Below are 20,206 nucleotides of genomic sequence, written 5' to 3' on the forward strand. Positions count from 1 at the left end.
CATATATGAATCATTCGCCTCACAAGTAAGACAGAGAGCCCTGCTATGTCTCCTCTTATTTTAACAGAACTATTTGTATGTCTTAGTGGTTCACTGTACACAGAAAAGTCCTAGATAGGTGGGCAGTTTTCTGTAGAAATGAGTTCACTTTCCCAACACATTCTTCATCCTGTCCTCTGTGTAACCATGTATGAGCCACTGGGTGGTCGAAGTCCAGGACTTAAGATGCAGTTTATTTCGAGAACAACAAAAGCTCTGTTGCTGATAGCAGATAAATCTATAGAATTCTTTTTATCAGTAAATTGGATTAGTTTATATCTGCTCCGATATGCAGGGGAAGCAGCCTCCGTTATGGGAAAACACTGAGATTTATGATGTCTGTAAAAGCAATGAAACTCTGCAGCGACACAATAAGGAATGAAGCAAATTCGACTGTAAGGTGCCGTGGTCTTTCCGGTAACTTCTGTGATATGAAGAATACCTGTTTTGCAGGCTTGAGTACTTTCAGCCCTCATTTTACTGTCAGGGTTTTACTAAGCGGTATTGTGTTGAACATTTCTCAATTATCATTCTCCTGTTTTTGTTTTTGATTTTAATATGTCTTAGGATATACAAGCCTCTCTAACAACAGTCTTTCCAAAAGAAATGAGATGCATGCCACAGAAGTAATTTTTAAAAAATTCCAGTAGTTACATCATAAAAGTAAAACAAAAAAGATAAAACTAGTTTATTTTATAAATTATTTTTTATTTAGCCCAGTGTATCTAGAATATTATCATGTCAATATGTAATAGGCATAAAAACTGTTGAAATATTTTCCTTTTTTGTACAAAGTCTTTTAGAAATATGGTATATTTTCTTTTCTTTACTTGTTGTACATTTCAATTTGGACTACCCACACTTTAAGTTCTAAGTAGCCATGTGTAGCCAGTGGCTCCCATATTCGTGTAACTACTTCTTTTGGCTAATGTTTATATACAGAGGAAAATCATACTTTCATCCAAAAACCTCACTATGTGCATGCTAAGTCACTTTAATCATGTCTGACTCTTTGTGACCCCCTGGACTGTAGCCCACCAGGCTCCTCTGTCCATGGGATTCTCCAGGTGAGAATGCTGGAGTGGGTTGCCACTTCTTTCTCCAAAAACCTCAGTAGAACATTTTAAAAAACACTATATGGACTGAAATAAAGAGGACTTCAAATAAATTAGAAGTGAAATAGAAAGTATAACTGATTCCACAGAAATGCAAAGAATCATAAGAGACTTTATTACGGCAACAAATTGGACAAAGTAGAAGAGAAGGATGAATTCCTAGAAACACACAATGTACAAAGAGTGAACCATGAAAAAACAAAACATTAAACTGAATGGACCAGTTGCTAGCAATTACTTGGACAGGTATTTTATTACGGATCAAATAGACAAAACAACAAATAAAAGTCCAAGACCAGATGACTTCAGTGATAAATCCTACCAAACATTCAAAGAAGAATTAGTGCCAATCCTTAAGCTATCGAAAAAAAAATGAAGAGGAGAATGTCCATCAGACTCATTTATGAGGCCATCTTCACCCTGAGACCAAAACCAGACAGGGACACGTCAGAAAACAAAATCACAGATTAGGATTTCTGATGAACACAGATGCGAACAATCCTCGACAAAATATTAGGAAGCCGAGTTCAGCAATACAAGCAACATATGTCAAGATCAAGTAGGATTTATTCCAGGGATGCAAGGATGGGTCAAATCTGTAAACCTATAGATGTGATTCATCACATTAATAAAACAGAGGATAAAAATCTTATAATCTCAGTAGATGGAGAAAAAGCATTTGACAAAATTCATCATCCATTTCTAACGTCTGTGTGTGTATTAGTTGCTCAGGCATGTCCGACTCTGCAGTCCCATGGACTGTGGCCTGCCAGGCTCCTCTGTTCATGGAATTCTCCAGGCAAGAGTACTGGAGTGGGGGTAGCCACTTCCTTCTCCAAAGGAATCTTCCCGATCCAGGGGAACCTGGGTCTCCATTTCAGGCAGATTCTTTACTGTCTGAGCCACCCAGAAAGCCATTTGTAATAGACTCTCAAAAAACTGAGTATAGAGGGAACATACATAACATAATAAAGGCCATGTGTGACCAGCCCACAGTGAACATCATGCTTAACCTCGAAAAATATTTCTTCTAAAATCAGGAGGAAGATAAGGATACCGTGGCAATTAGGAGAGAAAAATAAAAGGCATTCAAATTGAAAAGCAAAGAGTGACGTTGTCTTTATTTATAGGTGGCAAGGTAATATACAGAGAAAACCCTAGAGAGTCTACCAAAAACTATTAGAATTAATAAATTAAGTGAATAATATAAAATCAATATATAAAAATCAGTCACATTTCTATATACCAACAGTAAACTATCAGAAATAGACATTAAGAAAACAGTCATTTTTACAGTAGCCTCAAAAACAATGAAATGCTTAGGGATAAATTTGACCCAGCAAGTTAAAGGTGTATACCCTGAAATCTATAAGGCATTGATACAAGAAGCTGAAGAGGACACAAATGAAAAATATTCTGTGCTAATGAATTTGAATAATTAATATTGTTAAATGTTCGTAATACTCAAAGCAATCAAGATTCAGTGCAGTCCTTATCAAATCCCAATGGCATTTTTCACAGGACTAGAACAATGCTAAAATTTGTATGGAACCACAGAAGACCCCTGAATAGCCGAAACAGTCTTGTGGAAAAGAACAAAGTTGGATACATCACAAATTCCTGGTTTCAAACTATAAAACAATCAAAACAGTATGGTACTGACATAAAAACAGACACATAGATCAATGGAACCCAGTAACCCAGAGATTAATTTACAAGGTAGTTAAGCATGTCCAGTGCAGAAAGTGTTGTCCCTTCAATAGAGTTAGGAAAATGCGTATCTACACGCAAAAGAATGAAACTGGACTTCATCTTACACCAAACACAAAAATCAACTCATAATGGATGAAAGCCTTGAATATAAGACCTGAAACCATTAAACTCCCTGACATTGGTCTTGACCGATTTTTTTTTTAATTTGGCAGCAAGCAAAAATAAATAAGTGGGGCTGCGTCAGACTAAAAAGCTCTGCATAACATGAAACCATTGACAAAATGAAAAGGCAGCCTATGGAATAAGAGAACATTTTTTGCAAATCTTATATCTGACAGTTGGTTAATTATTCCACAGTATACAATGACTTTCTGTAATTCATTAGCATAAAATCAAATAACTCAAAGTTTGGAAAGGACCTAAGTAGACATTTTTTTCCAAAGAGACATGAAAGAAGTTGCATTGCCTTCTCCAAAGAAGTTGACAGGTACATGTACAGGTGCTCAACATCACTTATTATGGAAATGCATCAAAACCACGAGAGATATCGCCTGTTAGGATGTCTGTTATCAAAAAGGGAAGAGGTAACAAATGCTGGCAAGTCTGTTACAGAAAGAGAACCCACAAAAGCACTGTTGGTGGCAATGTAAACTGGCCTAGCCACTGTGGAAGAGATTGCAGATGTTCCTCAAAAAGTTAAAAATAGAACTACCATATGTTCCAGCAATCCTCCTTTTAGATAAATAGCCAAAATAAAGAAGTTGTTTCAGAGGTTTCTGTACTCCCATGTTTAGAGCAGCATTGTTTACAATAGCCAAATATGAAAACAACCAAATGTCCAGCTGTGAATGAGTAGATGAAGACCCCACACACAAAGAGAGAGGTGTACTATGCAGCCCTAAACCAGGAAAGAAGTTCTGTCATTTTTTACAACCTGGATGAACTGGAGGGCATTGTGAAATAAGTAAATAAATGAAGTGAAATGAAAAGGTAAATACCACAGGGCATCACTTATACCTAGAATTGCTTTTAAAGTTTCAGTTCAGTTCAGTTTGGTCACTCAGTCGTGTCTGACTCTTTGTGACCCCATGGACTGCAGCATGCCAGGCCTCCCTGTCCATCACCAACTCCCGGAGTTTACTCAGACTCACGTCCATTGAGTCAGTGATGCCATCAATCATCTCATCCTCTGTTGTCCCCTTCTCCTCCTGCCTTCAGTCATTCCCAGCATCAGGGTCTTTTCCAATGGGTCAGCTCTTTGCATCAGATGGCCAAAGTATTGGAATTTCAGCTTCAGCATCAGTCCTTCCAATGATATTCAAGACTGATTTCCTTTAGGATGGACTGGTTGGATCTCCTTGCAGTCCAAGGGATTCTCAAGAGTCTTCTCCAATACCACAGTTCAAAAGCATCAATTCTTTGGCACTCAGCTTTCTTTATGGTTCAACTCTCACATCTACACATGACTACTGGAAGAAGCATAGCTTTGACTAGACGGACCTTTGTTGGCAAAGTCATGTCTCTGCTTTTTAATATGCTGTCTAGGTTGGTCATAACTTTTCTTCCAAGGAGCAAGCATCTTTTAATTTCATTGTGTGTCACCATCTGCTGTGATTTTGGAGCCCCAAAAATAGAGTCTGTCACCGTTTCCACTCTTCCCTCATCTCTTTGCCATAAAGTGATGGGCCCAGATGCCATGATCTTGGTTTTCTGAATGTTGAGTTTTAAGCCAACTTTTTCACTCTCCTCTTTCATCAAGAGGCTCTTTAGTTTTAAAGTTTAGTTAAAAGTTTTGAAGTTAAGTTTAAAATTTAGTTTATGAGGAAATGGCTTCCCTCATAGTTCAGTCGGTAAAGAATCTGCCTGCAATGCAGGAAACCCGGATTCGATTCCTGGTCAGGAAGATCTCCTGGAGAAGGAAATGGCAACCCACTCCAATATTCTTGCCTGGAGAATCCCGTGGACAGAGGAGCCTGGCAGGCTACAGTCCATGGGGTCACAAGATTCAGACACAACTTGGCGACTAAATGGAAACAGAGTAAAATAGTGGTTTCCAGGGCCTGTGGGGTGGGGGAAATGAGGAGAGATTGTTCAGAGGGTACAAACTTGATGCTGAAAGGTTAGTAAATTCTGAGCAAATAATGTAAAGCATGGTGACTGCAGTTGGTAACAGTGCATTGTATAACTGAAATTTACTGAGAGCTATACTTAAATTTCTTACCAAAAATAAATACATCTGTAAATATGTGAAGTATTGAATTTGTTAGTTCGATATTGGGGAACCTTTTACAATGCTTGTGTATATCAAATGATCAGGTTGTATACTTAAAATACCTTAGTAAATTAGGTGATTCCCTGGTCTTACAGTGGTTAAGAATCTGCCTTGCAATGCAAGGTACACCGTTCGATCCCTGACCCAGAAAGATTCCCACATGCTGTGGGGCAACTGAGCCTGCGTGCTACAGTTGCTGAAGCCCACTCACCCCAGAGCCCCTGCTCTGCCACAAGAGAGACCACCGCGGTGAGGAGCCCTCACATCCCAACTACTAAGTAGCCCCCGCTCACCACAACTCAAGAAAGCCCACATGCAGCACCAAAGACCCCATCAGCCAGAAATAAAATAATAAATATAAAACTAAATAAATCAGTTTTACCTCAGTAAAGCTGGAGGTGGGGTAGGGGAAAGTAAATGCATAAATAAACTGTATGTCTAGAAAATAAGATAGTACTCAGCAATAAATGGGAACAAACTATTGATTCTCGCAACAGTATGGATGTGTATTCAGTATGTTTTGCCAAGTAAAATAAACCATTTATGTGACATTTTAAGAATGCCAAAACTGTTGGAGAGGAAGAGAGACTGGTAGTTCCAGGAGCTGGTCAGGGAGAGGAAGTGACTGAAAGAAGGGAGCGAGGGGGTGGGGGTGGCCAAACCGTTCTGTCTGGTCCTGTGATGGTGGATACATGATGCGTCGCACATTTCCACCGAACTGTGCATCTCAAGGAGTAGTAGGTTTTCTTAAATATTGGCCACAGTATGGGGAATGCAAGATATAGTTCAGACCATACAAAATTAATTTGTTTTCCAAATGACTTGTGTAACCATTTTGTTATATATATTCATTAGGGTTGAACATATAAATAAATTAAGTATATTATAGATAAGAGAGCCAGGTGTCTCACTGTTGAAATACAGAGAAGCAAAGGGCAAAGGCTGGAATGAGTTTTGTCTTGTGTTGGAGATATCACTATGTATTCATATGAACTCATGAGAGGGAGGGAGGGATAGATAGCTGGATGAATGTATATATATAAATGTTTTATATATTTTTATATATATGTATGTGTATGTATATTTATTACACACACATTTCCCTAGGTGTTTCTGTTGAGAGGACCTAGAGGCAGTGGGCACACCTAGCACCTAGATTTGGTTTCTAAGTACCATTCTCCGGTAAATAGGACTGGACTCCTTGGAGAGTGGTTTCTTCCAGGACTGAGACAAGAAAAATACAAGATGAGCTTGGAGGTAGCATCTTGTGGTGTCTGAAAGAAAGGATGTACTTACAAAACAGAAAGGAAAAACGATGAGACGTTGCTAGGACACGGAGGCCTATTTCGTAGGTCATCCAATGAGCAAAGCTGGAAAAATTTGAACAAAAGAGTAACTGTGGTATTTGACTATAATCCAAAGAATAAGATAAATATCTATGTGTCCATACTCACGCAGGAATTCCAATTAGTAATGAAGAAATTAGGGAAATTTAAAAAAAATCACCATTAGATGACTAAAATATTATTGTCATAGGCAAGATCCACAGATGAATGCTAAAATTAGTGGTCAGAAGCTTAAGGAGAAACAGGATGTTTTCATAGTCACAAGGGATCTCCCCAAAATCATTTACAAAGGAAAAGAGTAACTTCACAGTACAGAAACTTGCCCCTAACCACCTTAAACAAGTAATCCATGTTCATCCCCCTAATGATAAAACACCTACCTCCTGATGTGGTGGGCTGAGAGGGCGTCACCCATGATATCCTTCTCAAGAATGTGTAGCCCCAGTCTAATCATGAGAAGACATCAAACAAACATACAGAACCACCGACTAGTACTCTTCCAAGTGTCTAGATCATGAAGGGCAAGGGAAAGCCTAAGAATCGTCACTGTCAGAGGTGACAAAGGACTCATGACAGTTAAATGTACTGTAGGGTCACGGATAGGATCCTGGAAACAAAACATTAGTGGGAAAAAAAAAAAGGTGAACTCTGAATGAAGCCTGAAGTTCACTTCTTAGTATTGTATTAGCGTCTTAATTCCGACAGTTTTGTTTTGGTTATGTAAGGTGTTAACACTGGGGGGATTCCATGGGGTCCAGTGGCTAGGACTCCACGCTTCCACTGCAGAGGGCCTGGGTTCCATCTCTGGTAAAGGAGCTAAGATCCCTGCTGCTGTGTGGTGTGACCAAAACAAAGAGTATTCACACTGCAGAAACTGATTGATGAGCATAAGGGAACTCTGTACTTTTGCAAACCCAAAACTGTCTATTAATAAAAGTTAAATTAAAAGTAAAATACAGTTACCTGAGTCCAGTGATATTTTCATATATTTCACAATTATTTATAAAATACCAATGAAGGAAAAAAAATGCTGTTTTTCTCTGAAAACCAAACAAGCAACTTTGGTGATTATTAAGCTTGTGGTTTATTTTAAATATATTTTGGTGGTAGCTATTTTGGTTGAATTTCTTATCATTAGTTTTTATTTTTCATTGGAGGATCGTTCCTTATCATATTGTGTTGATTTCTGCTGTCTAACAGCGTGAATCAGCTATGCTTATATCCACTCCCTCGTAAGCCTCCCTCCCACCAGCCGACCCCATCCCTGTCGGTCATCACGGAGCCCGGAGCTGAGCTCCCTGAGCTATAGGCAGCCTCCCTCTAGTGTCTGTATATCAGCACTTCCCACCCTCTCCTTCCCCTGCTGTGCCTGTAGGTCCGCTCTCTATTCCTGCCCTGCAAGGTGGTTTATCAGTACCATTTTTCTAGATTCCATATTTTGGTAGAAATGTTCATGAAAAAAATTCAATGTTCAAAGCTTAACAACAATGAAACCAGAGGTGATTCAGGACACTGAAACAGGTGAAATAAGACAAATGCTCCTATTCTGGTTGTGTTTTCCAGCAGTATGTCAGAGCTTGTTAACTTTCTTCTCCTCTTCCCCCTCTTTATTAAGTGATTCTGACCGCCTCCGTCTTCCTTAATGTACATTGTAATGTCAGAGGTAAACCTTCCCTGCTTGGAGGAACAGGGGTTCTGAAGGCAGGGCTGGGCAACCAGGGGCTTCCTCAGTTGGTGATGGGATGCATGGGAAAGCCGAAGCACTGTGCATGAGTTGCCAAAGCACCGTGAGTGGTGCCCCGTCCAAACCCACTGACAGCTGTACCTGAGCGTTATTAGTAGAGATTACCTGGTTATCTGGCAGGCATAGTCTAACATTGTTTACTGGACTTAGTCTCTGCCTGTCGTATTCTACACGCTTGGCACTATACTAGGGCATGCAGAAATCAAAATCACGGTCTCTGCCAGAGAAGCTCCACTTGTTTTGAAAGCAGACAAACCTGAGGGTTCTGTAGTAGATGGAAAGGGCAGAGGCTTTGGAGCCTTTGCAGTCATATCCTCTCAGCCTCTTCCTGTAATTCCTGGGACTGTGCTTTGGCATATTTATCTGAACTTTGGGTCTGTTTCCTTACCTGTGGTGTAGGATACTAATGTCAGTCTGCCAAGACTGCATGGTCACTGATGCCTGACACACAGGAGATGCTTAGCGAACCGCAGCTGTCCTTATCGTGGTCCTTGTCATCAGGACCCACAGGCCATTAGAAAGTATGATCATTCTTACACCAGATAACCGTTCAGTGAATATTGTGTTACTCAACCCTTGTGTTCCATCTTTGTTTTATCCTTTTAGAGACGATGAAGAGAAAAAAAAGTCTGTGTCCGAAGGTGCCGACGAGAAGGCTAATGGAACGCATCCAAAGAGCATCAGCCGCATTGGGAGCACCACCAACCCATTCCTGGACATTCCTCACGACCCCAATGCCGCTGTGTACAAAAGCGGGTTCTTGGCTCGGAAAATCCATGCAGATATGGATGGAAAGAAGAGTAAGCATCATTTGTTGACATTTCCTGTCTCCTTTATTTCATCTTTAAGATAAGCGCAAAATTAAAGTGAATTTATCTGAAGCAAAGGAATAAAGAAAATGATATTTATTTAGAGAAATATTATTGAAATTTGATAAAACCTCTAACCCTAAATCATAAATCCCTTATGTACTCGATCTTCTGCGAATAGAACTTTAGAACTTCAGAACCAGAAGACTCACAGATTATTCATTTCTAACCTCTTATTCATCTATTTATTCCTGCCTTCAGCAAATAACTTTGAGTACCTGCCATGCGCTAGGCATCAAAAATATAGAAGTATATAGAAAGGACAAGAGCCTTATCATCATGGAGTTTCCATTTCTGGTGGTTGAAGGAAAGGTTCAACTTATAACACATAGAATAATAAATAGCACGAGGCCCTGGAAACAAAGCAAGGAGGGACAGAATTGTGATCCAGGCACACACGTGGAGCATGGACGTCTGTGGAGGAGGGACAGGTGTGTGTAGGCAACATGTGTGCTTCGTCCTGGGAAACAGAAGGAGGCCCATGTGACAGGATGGCCTGCTGACGTGTGATGTTGGGAGTCCAGGTGGAATGGAGTATGTCTGTGTCTAGAATGGCCTTTGCAGAGGGTGAAATGGCAGTTGCATGTAGGCAGTACAATGGGTGGACTGAGATAGCTGCTGCGTATGCCCAGCTTTAGGCTGCTCCTGCAGACACAGGCTTGCGGTGCTGGGATGCACAGTCCCGCTGCTTCCGTCTGCACTGTGCATATTTTCCTTCATGTGCTAGCATATTCTAGCATGCTCTGCCAGGGTGCAGTGAAGAGAAATGTTGCGATAGTGTGGCTTTGATGCTGGCTCACGCTCCCCCAGTTCTGTAGGACTGCCCCACCACCTTTTCTAGGCGCCCTGCACACTAGCCTCCTCAGGCTACTTCGTCTTCTCCAACAACATCGTGTCTGCAAGCCAGCTGCAAGTGAAACTTAAGCCTAACAGATTAGGAAAAAGGGGCAAGGAAACACCTGAAGATGAAGAATTGTCTCCAGGGCATTTCCTGCATTTCTTTCTCTTTATTATTTTGTGTATCATATTTATTCTTTTCTTATTGAGGTATAATTGATTTATAATATCTTCAGGTGTATAACATAGTGATTCAAAAATTTTATAGGTTATACTCCAGTTATAGTTGTTATAAAATATTGGCTGGAATTCCCTGTACTATACAATGTATCCCTGTAGCTTATTTACTTTATATGTAGTAGTTTTTACCCCTTAATTTCCCACCCTTATATTGCTCCTTCCCCATCCCTCTCCCCATGGTAGACACTGGTTTGTACTATATATCTGTGAGTCTGTTTCATTTTTGAAATATTCACTCATTTGTTTTTTAGATTCCATGAATAAGGGGTGAAACATAGTGTTTATCTTCCTCTGTCTGCCTTATCTCACTAGCCATAATGCTCTCCAGAGCCATTCATATTGTTGCAAATGGCAGAATCGCATTCTTCTTCATATCTGAGTAATATTCCATTGTGTGCATGCATGCATGTGTGTCTGTGTGTGTGTGTGTGTCTCACATCTTCTTTATTCATTTGTCAGTTGATGGACACTTATCTTGGCTGAAAAGTTGGCTGATAGCTTATAGGAGCTCCTTTGTAAGTAACTTGCTGCTTTTACCTTGATGCTTTTCGTATTCTGTGTCTAGTTTTCATTTTTGCCATTTTAATTGCAGTGTGTCAGTGCCCCCTTTGGGTTGGGCCTGTTTAAGACTGCGGATTTTCAACCACGTAGTCTGTTTCCTTTCCCAGGATGGGGAAGTCTTCAGCCATCATGGATTCAAGTATGTTGTCGTCCACATTCTCTCTTCTCCTTCTGGTGCCCCTGCACTGAGAGCGCTGGTGCCCTTGATGTTGCCCCCAGAGATCTCTTAAACTATCCTCATTTCTTTTGATTCTTCTGTCCGTCTTCTAGTTCACTGATCCTCTGTATCATTTCATCTACTGCCGATTCCCCGGAGTGTATTTTTCCATTTCAGCTACTGCGTTCTTCATCTCTGTTTAGCTGTTGTTTGTATTTTCTAACTCTTTGTGAAAAAGCCCCAACTTCTGCCTCTGTTCATTCATTCTTCTCTCGAGTTCTTTGGTCGTCTTTACAGTTGGTACCCTGAACATTTTCTCAATTAAATTGCATATCTCCACCTAGTTCTTCTTCTAGGGCTTCTACTTGTTCCTATGTTTGGAACATGTTATCCTGTCATCCCATTGTGCCTTATTTGCTGGTTTCATTTCTCTGTATCTGATACCTTGGTTACGTTTCCTGACCTTGGAGAATGACCTTTGGCAGGGACTTCCTGTGTAGCCCAGCAGCACTCAGGGCTCTGTGCTCCAGGGGTGCCTGCTAAGACGGCTTTGTGGGTCCTCCCCTTGTGGTGGGCTGGCTACGGGGTAGTCTCGTAGGCATGGCTGGCCCTGGTCTGGTTGCTTGCTAGGCCCTCCTTGAGTAGAGGTTGCTGCTCACTGGTTGATGCGCCTGAGTCGCAGGGTGGCTGGCTGCCTCACTCCTGGTGAGCCCCAGGGTGCATGCTGGGCCAGTGACGGGCAGAGCCAGGTCCTGGGGTCTAACTGCAGGACCCAGGGGTGCCAGTGCTGGAATTGTGCCTCTGTTCCTGGGGCAGCTGGCTAAGGGACCCAGTGTCCCTCAGAGCTGGCGTTGGCCTGAAGGTAGGCAGGCCAGGGCCCAGCTTGTGGGTGGGCTCAGTCTTCAGGCTCCAAGGCTACAGTTTTCCTTGGGTGTGTCTCTGCCTGCTGGTGGGTGATGCTGGTCCCAAGGCTAGAAGCAGGATCATGGGGAGTGGGGCCAAGGCCCAGATTCTGGGGCTGGTTCCTGCTCACTCTGCATGGAGCTGGGTCCTGGGGTCTAAGGCTGCAGGGGCCTGGGGCTCCCAGGCCTGGGTCCTGGGCGCTGGTGCGTGCAGCCAGGTCCTGGACCCTCTGGTGGACAGGGTGTGTTCAGGGCCAGCCGTGGGCTCAGGGAGGCCTTAAGGCAGCCTTCTGGTGGGAGGGACTGTGTCCCCACCTAGTTAACTGCCTGGCCTGAGTTCCTGGTTCCTTCAGGTTGGTGGGTGGAGGTGTAGCTGGGTGCCGAGCCTCGTCAGTCAAGGGGAGGACCCACAGGGCGCTTGCCAGCCCATGTCCTGAGGTAGAGCGGGCATCTGCAATGGCTGGCTCCTGTGTGTCCCAGGAGGGCTGCAGCTGCCCCAGCCTCTCTGAGAAGCTCTCTGACATCAGCAGGTGGGTCTGACCCTGGATCCTTTCAAATGACTGCTTCAAAGCCTTAGTTATCTCCTTTGGGAATTTCTGGTTGTTTAGGACAGTTTTAAATATCACAGGCTTTTTCTTTTTAGCAACGTAAGATGTTCTGCCTGTTGCCTGCCTCTGCTTCACTCTCTGTTTCTGATCCTGCCTCAGAACCCAAAATAGGTGGGAAAACAGATGGCTCAGGTGAGATGGGGCCGACTGGGCCCAGTCTGCAGACTTGACTCCTACGCTTGCGTTACCACTCAGGGCTCTTCACCTCTGCCTTTGAGAGAGGGGTTGCACAAGGAGCCTTGAAGTTTCAGGCTGTAGTCCTCAGGCTCTTCCCAAATATTCCCAATTCAACTTTTCATGGATTTTAAGATCACCTTCGTATGGACAAGATGATTCAGCATTTTTAGTACAGAAAAGTGCATAATTTCTAATGATAATTAGATAATCAGTCATGTCTAATTCTTTGCAACCCCAGGCTCCTCTGTCCATGGAATTCTCTAAGCAAAAATACTGGAGTAGGTAGCCCTTCCCTTCTCTAGGGAATCTTCCCAACGCAGGGATTGAACCCATGTCTCCTACACTGCAGGCAGATTCTTTTACCAGCTGAGCCATCAACAAAGCCCAGTGAAAATTTATATCCACTATTTGCCAACAAAGGTACGTCTAGTCAAGGCTATGGTTTTTCCAGTGGTCATGTATGGATGCGAGAGTTGGACTGTGAAGAAAGCTGAGCGCCGATAAATGGATGCTTTTGAACTGTGGTGTTGGAGAAGACTCTTGAGAGTCCCTTGGACTGCAAGGAGATTCAACCAGTCCATTCTGAAGGAGATCAGTCCTGGGTGTTCTTTGGAAGGACTGATGCTAAAGCTGAAACTCCAGTACTTTGGCCATCTCATGCGAAGAGTTGACTCATTAGAAAAAACTCTGATGCTAGGAGGGATTGGGGGCAGGAGGAGAAGGGGACGACAGAGGATGAGATGGCTGGATGGCATCACTGACTCAATGGATGTGAGTTTGAGTGAACTCTGGGAGTTGATGATGATGGACAGGGAGGCCTGGCGTGCTGCGATTCATGGGGTCGCAAAGAGTCAGACCCAACTGAGCAACAGAACGGAACTGAACTGAACTGAAAGTTTATCAAGAAGCAGCAGTTAGAACTGTGGAACAACAGACTGGTTCCAAATAGGAAAAGGAGTACATCAAGGCTGTATATTGTCACCCTGCTTATTTAACTTCTATGCAGAGTACATCATGAGAAACGCTGGACTAGGTGAAGCACAAGCTGGAATCAAGATTGCCAGGAGAAATATCAGTAACCTCAGATATGCAGATGATGCCACCTTTATGGCAAAAAGTGAAGAAGAACTAAAGAGCCTCTTGATGAAAGTGAAAGAGGAAAGTGAAAAAGTTGGCTTAAAACTCAACATTAAGAAAACTAAGATCATGGCATCTGGTCCCATCACTTCATGGCAAGTAGATAGGGAAACAATGGAAACAGTGTCAGACTTTATTTTTCTGGGCTCCAAAATCACTGCAGATGTTGACTGCAGCCATGAAATTAAAAGACGCTTGCTCTTTAGAACTAAAGTTATGACCAACCTAGACAGCATATTAAAAAGCAGAGACATTATTTTGCCAACAAAGGTCCGTCTAGTCAAAGGTTTGGTTTTTCCAGTGGTCATGTATGAATGTGAGAGTTGGACTATAAAGAAAGCTGACTGCTGAAGAATTGATGCTTTTGAACTGTGGTGTTGGAGAAGACTCTTGAGAGTCCCTTGGACTGCAAGGAGATCCAACCAGTCCATCCTAAAGGAGATCAGTCCTGAATATTCATTGGGAGGACTGATGTTGAAGCTGAAACTCCAATACTTTGGCCACCTGATGCGAAGAACTGGCTCATTTGAAAAGATTGAAGGCTGGAGGAGATGCTGGGCAAGATTGAAGGCTGGAGGAGAAAGGGATGACAGAGGATGAGATGGTTGGATGGCATCACTGACTCAATGGACATGAGTTTGAGTAAGTTCCCGGAGTTGGTGATGGACAGAGAGGCCTGGCATACTGCAGTCCATGGGGTCTCAAAGAGTTGGACACAGCAGAGTGACTGAACTGAACTTAAAGTTTATCAACTTCAAGCACATCGTCTGAGTTCTAAAAATGTATACAGTTGTGTGACTGCCATCACAACAAGACATATAACATTTCCATTAGCTGAAAAAGTTCTTGTAGTTAATTCCTTCCACTTTACTCCCAGTGGCAACCCTTATTTGTTCTTGGGCACTGAGCTTTCTCTTTCCTATAATTTCAGTGAATGGAATCCTACATACCTTTTTGTGCTTGGCTTCTTTTGCTTGGTTGTGTTCTTTGCAGATCCATTCCATTGCTGGGATATCCCACAGTTTACACATTCACCAGCTGGGCTTTTGTGTTTTCAGTTTGGGGCTTTATAAATAAACTTGCTTTGGATATTCTCAAACAAGTCTATGCATATACAAATGTTTTCATCTCTTCAGAGGACCTAAGGGTGAGGGAATGAGCCTGCTGGGATGTATCCTAAGTATACATTTAATTTTTTAATAAACTTCTAAACTTTCCAAACTGTACTGTTTTGCATTCCTGAAAACTGTGCATTTTATGTCCTCTTGAAAAGACCTTCCTTATTCCTGGTCACATTCCTTAGTTTGAAATCTACTTTGTCTAATATTAATATAGTGACTGCTTTATTGACTATGGCAAAGACTTTGACTGTGTGGATCACAATAAACTGTGGAAAATTCTGAAAGAGATGGGAATACCAGACCACCTGACCTGCCTCTTGAGAAACCTCTGTACAGGTGAGGAAGCAACAGTTAGAACTGGACATGGAACAACAGATTGGTTCCAAATAGGAAAAGGAGTACGTCAAGGCTGTATATTGTCACCCTGCTTATTTAACTTATATGCAGAGTACATCATGAGAAATGCTGGGCTGGAAGAAGCACAAGCTAGAATCAAGATTGCCAGGAGAAATCTCAATAACCTCAGATATGCAGATGACACCACCCTTGTGGCAGAAAGTGAAGAAGAACTAAAGGGCCTCTTGATGAAAGTGAAAGTAGAGAGTGAAAAAGTTGGCTTAAAGCTCAACATTCAGAAAACTAAGATCATGGCATCCAGTCCCATCCCTTCATGGCAGATAAATGGGGAAACAGTGGAAACAGTGGCTGACTTTATTTTTCTGGGCTCCAAAATCACTGCAGATGGTGATTGCATCCATGAAATTAAAAGACGCTTACTCCTTGGAAGGAAAGTTATGACCAACCTAGATAGCATATTCAAAAGCAGAGACATTACTTTGCCAACAAAGGTCCATCTAGTCAAGGCTATGGTTTTTCCTGTGGTCATGTATGGATGTGAGAGTTGGACTGCAAAGAAAGCTGAGCGCTGAAGAATTGATGCCTTTGAACTGTGGTGTTGGAGAAGACTCTTGAGAGTCCCTTGGACTGCAAGGAGATCCAACCAGTCCATTCTGAAGGAGATCGGCCCTGGGATTTCTTTGGAAGGAATGATGCTGAAGCTGAAACTCCAGTACTTTGGCCACCTGATCCGAAGAGCTGACTCCTTGGAAAAGACCCTGATGCTGGGAAAGATTGAGGGTAGGATGAGAAGGGGATGACAGAGGATGAGATGGTTGGATGGCATCACCGACACAATGGACATGGGTTTGGGTGGACTCCGGGAGTTGGTGATGGACAGGGAGGCCTGGCGTGCTGCAGTTCATGGGGTCGCAAAGAGTGGGACATGACTGAGCGACTGAACTGAACTGAACTGAATATAGTGACTCTAGCTTTCTTTTCAATTTTTGCATAATATACAGAAATTTTTTCTAGCTTTATTTTCTTACTCCATGATCTTGTCTTTAAAATTGTTTTATACAGTGTACTGGTGGTTCTTTTCTACCAACTGTCTTTTAATTGGAGTGTTTACATTTATAATAATGGTGGATATCGTTGACTTTAATTCTGCCATCTGGCTGTTTGATTTTTATTTTTTCCTCTTTCTCTGCCTTTTATGGGATTGCATGTGGATGTGTGTGGTTCAGTCTTTCTTCACTTGTTGGCATATTAGTTATACATCTTTAATAATTTTCATTATTGCTGGAGGGTTTACAGTATAAGGTTTAACTTGTCAGTCTGCCTTCAAATGTTACTACTTTATGAGTACTTTGAAACCTTTATAACAGGTTTCCCCTTTCTCTTTACTAGCAACGTGCTATTATCATACATTTTAATTATGTTTATTAAACTCATACTACATTGTTATTATTTTTGCTTTAAAAAGAAATGTGTTCTTTACATTTACTCATATACTGACCATGGCTGGTGTACTGGGTTCCTTTTTCCAATTTTGCATTTCTGTTTAGTATCTTTTTTTTTCCTTCCTGAACAATTTCTTTCAACATATCTTATAGTAAACTGCTGGTTCTCATGTTTTACTGGCTTTTAAAATAATTTGTGCTGCCCCTTAACCTTAGGAATTTATATTCACTGGTGTAGAATTCCTTGGCAATGCTTTCATTTTTGTTTAAAATTTTAATATATTCCATTGTTCTCTGCCCTGTGTGGCTTAGACAAAGGTCTGCTATCATTTTTTGTTCCCCTATACATAGTGTGGATTTCTGCCCCTCTGGCCACTCTCAAAATTTTTCTCTTTATCTTTGATTTTAAGTAGTTTTATTGTGAGGTGTTTTACTTTATGTTTTCCTTGCTTGGTGATTATTTTTATGTTCTTGGATTCATTGGTTTATGTTTTTCACCAATTCTAGAATTTTTCTAGTCATCATTTTTATCGTACCCACCCTTCTTTCTGGGACCCTAGTTCCCTATATGTTGCACCATATTACATTTTTTCCAACTCTTTTTTTGTTTGTTTCTTCAGTACTTTATTTTAATAATTTTTATTGCTTTTTCTTCAAGTTTACCACAGTATTTTTATTCGACATAGAGAATTTTTATCTTAGACACTGCAAAGTGAAATTTTTTATCCTCTGTTTCTCTCCTTATCAAGTTTGTATCTTTCTTAATATCCTTGAGCACATTTGTCATGTTGACAATAGCTGTTTTAAGGTCCGTCTCTTCAAGTTTCATTCTGTCTTTTCTGGGACTGTTACAGTCTTTGCATTCCTGACAATTTTTATTTGGGTGCCGGACACTGTGACATTTTTCAGGGTGGATATGGTTCTGTTCCTTTAAAGAAAGTTGGATTTTATTCCACTGTCCAAATGAGCGACTTGCTGATTAGGTGAACCCTTTAAAGTCTTGCGTTTACCCTTTGTTCCAGTAGGGCTGGGCTTCACAGGTGGTGCCAGTGGTAAAGACGCCGCCTGCCAATGCAGGAGACTTAGGAGATGTGGCTACAAGGGTCAGGAAGATCCCCTGGAGGAGGGCATGGCAATCCACTCCAGTATTCTTGCCTGGAAAATCCCAGGGACAGAGGAGCCTGGCAGGCTACAGTCCATAGGGTTGCCAAGAGTCGGAAACAACTGAAGCCACTTAGCGCACATGCACACATGATAGGTCTGGAGCAGCCTTTGTGTGGGGGCTCACTTAGCTGCATTCAATCCAGGTCAGTTCAGTTCAGTCGCTCAGTCATGTCTGACTCTTTGCGACCCCATGAATCGCAGCACGCCAGGCCTCCCTGTCCATCACCAACTCCCGGAGTTCACTCAAACTCACGTCCATCGAGTCGGTGATGCCATCCAGCCATCTCATCCTCTGTCGTCCCCTTCTCCTCCTGCCCCCAATCCCTCCTAGCATCAGAGTCTTTTCCAATGAGTCAACCCTTCTCATGAGGTGGCCAAAGTACTGGAGTTTCAGCTTTAGCATCATTCCTTCCAAAGAACACCCAGGGATGATCTCCTTTAGAATGGACTGGTTGGATCTCCTTTCAGTCCAAGGGACTCTCAAGAGTCTTCTCCAACACCACAGTTCAAAAGCATCCATTTATCGGCGCTCAGCTTTCTTCACAGTCCAACTCTCACATCCATACGTGACCACTGGAAAAACCATAGCCTTGACTAGCTGGACCTTTGTTGGCAAAGTAACGTCTCTGCTTTTGAATATGCTATCTAGGTTGGTCATAACTTTCCTTCCAAGGAGTAAGTGTCTTTTAATTTCATGGCTGCAGTCACCATCTGCAGTGATTTTAGAGCCGCCCAAAATAAAGTCTGACACTGTTTCCACTGTTTCCCCATCTATTTGACATGACATGATGGGACCAGATGCCATGGTCTTCGTTTTCTGAATGTTGAGCTTTAAGCCAACTTTTTCACTCTCCTCTTTCATTTTCATCAAGAGGCTTTTGAGTTCCTCTTCACTTTCTGCCATAAGCGTGGTATCATCTGCATATCTGAGGTTATTAATATTTCTCCTGGCAGTCTTGATTCCAGCTTGTGCTTCTTCCAGCCCAGTGTTTCTCGTGATGTACTCTGCATATAAGTTAAATAAGCAGGGTGGCAGTATACAGCCTTGACGTGCTCCTTTTCCTATTTGGAACCAGTCTGTTGTTCCATGTCCAGTTCTAACTGTTGCTTCCTGACCTGCAGATAGGTTTCTCAAGCATTACTGAAGCATTATTACTCTTCTTTAGACTCTCTTCAATGCCCTGGTGTAATAAAGTCTGTCTCATGAGAATATAGACTATTCTTAGCCCTGTGTGAGCTCTTGAAACTACTCATTCTACTCCTTATCTGTGATGCATCGGTCCATTTCTTTTCATGAGTGTTCAGATCAGTGCTCCGGCCAAGATCCTGGGATTCCCCCACAGATCTTCAGAGCTGTGTCTCTGTGCAGCTGTCTCTCTCTGTCTTTGTCTCTCTGTCTCTGCTCCATAAATTATAGCCACCTCAGCCTCACCAAACTTCCTCTTCAGCTCATCAACTCGGCACACAGCTCCAGGCACCCTCTTTACTGCTGGATCTTAGTTAAGACACCTCCTCCAAGCAGGAATCCGGGCTTACCTTAGTTGTTCCTCTCTCTTCAAATGTCTCTTCTTTCAGTTCAAATCTGCCTAGTGTACAGTGTCTGAAAACTATTGTTTTATATATATTGTTCTGTTTTCTGGCTGCTATGGTGTAGTTTCTGCAGTGGTTAGTCTTTAATGAGCATAGCTACAACTACCCCGATTATTGATCCCTGTTGTTAAGAAATTTCTTCCTAGTTGCCTCAGTCCTCAAGACCCAGTATTTAACTGAATTGAGAAAGTGACAAGGAATTCTAGGTATTTGAGTGTGATCAGGTGTTTCTGTGGAGTGCCAGAATGGGATTTGTCTTCTTCCCAGCTAATCTCTTCCATAACCTCCCCGCCCCCCATCCCTTTTATTGGACTTCCGGTCATATCTGCTTTAACTGGGTAATCTTGCTCCTGGATGGCTTACCACACCATCGCCTGACCCACTTCTGAATGCATCCTTCTGTTTTGAGAGCTGGTCACCATAAGCAGATTTAAAATACGTTTTGTATTACTCATATCTACTGCGTTTTAAAACACATCCCTTGCATTTCTGATGTCTTAGAAGACTGAAAAGCAGTAGTGGAGCTTTCCTGGGAGGGAAGAGCCGACTAATTTTTGAGAAGTTTGCATAGTGATGCCTCTTCGGCACATTATTCTGCTAAGTCTGCAGAAACTTATGTGGATTCATCATATTCACTGTAGCCATCTCAGGTGGCCTGTAACGTCCTTGGAGCAGGGCTTGGGTTCCCAGCCACAGACAGGGGCCAGATCACGGCGGTGAAAGCCCCAGATCCCAGCCGCTAGACCAGTGCTCAGTGACAAGGGCGCTGGCCCTTCGGCTTTGCACAAAAGAATTTCCACAAAGACAGAAAGTAG

General features: G+C 42.2%; 1 protein-coding gene across 1 annotated transcript in view; it reads left to right on the plus strand.

The window, feature by feature from the left end:
- The window catches only part of PSD3 (pleckstrin and Sec7 domain containing 3), a 482,251-nt gene that overhangs the window by 377,831 nt on the left and 84,214 nt on the right, over positions 1-20,206 (plus strand). Inside the window, exon 12 of the mRNA XM_052661313.1 lies at positions 8,836-9,029. Within this exon, the coding sequence (XP_052517273.1) occupies positions 8,836-9,029 (194 nt within the window). The remainder of the gene's footprint in view (positions 1-8,835; positions 9,030-20,206) is intronic.

This window comes from Budorcas taxicolor, chromosome 24, assembly GCF_023091745.1.
Source record: "Budorcas taxicolor isolate Tak-1 chromosome 24, Takin1.1, whole genome shotgun sequence".
NCBI classification, from domain to species: domain Eukaryota; kingdom Metazoa; phylum Chordata; class Mammalia; order Artiodactyla; family Bovidae; genus Budorcas; species Budorcas taxicolor.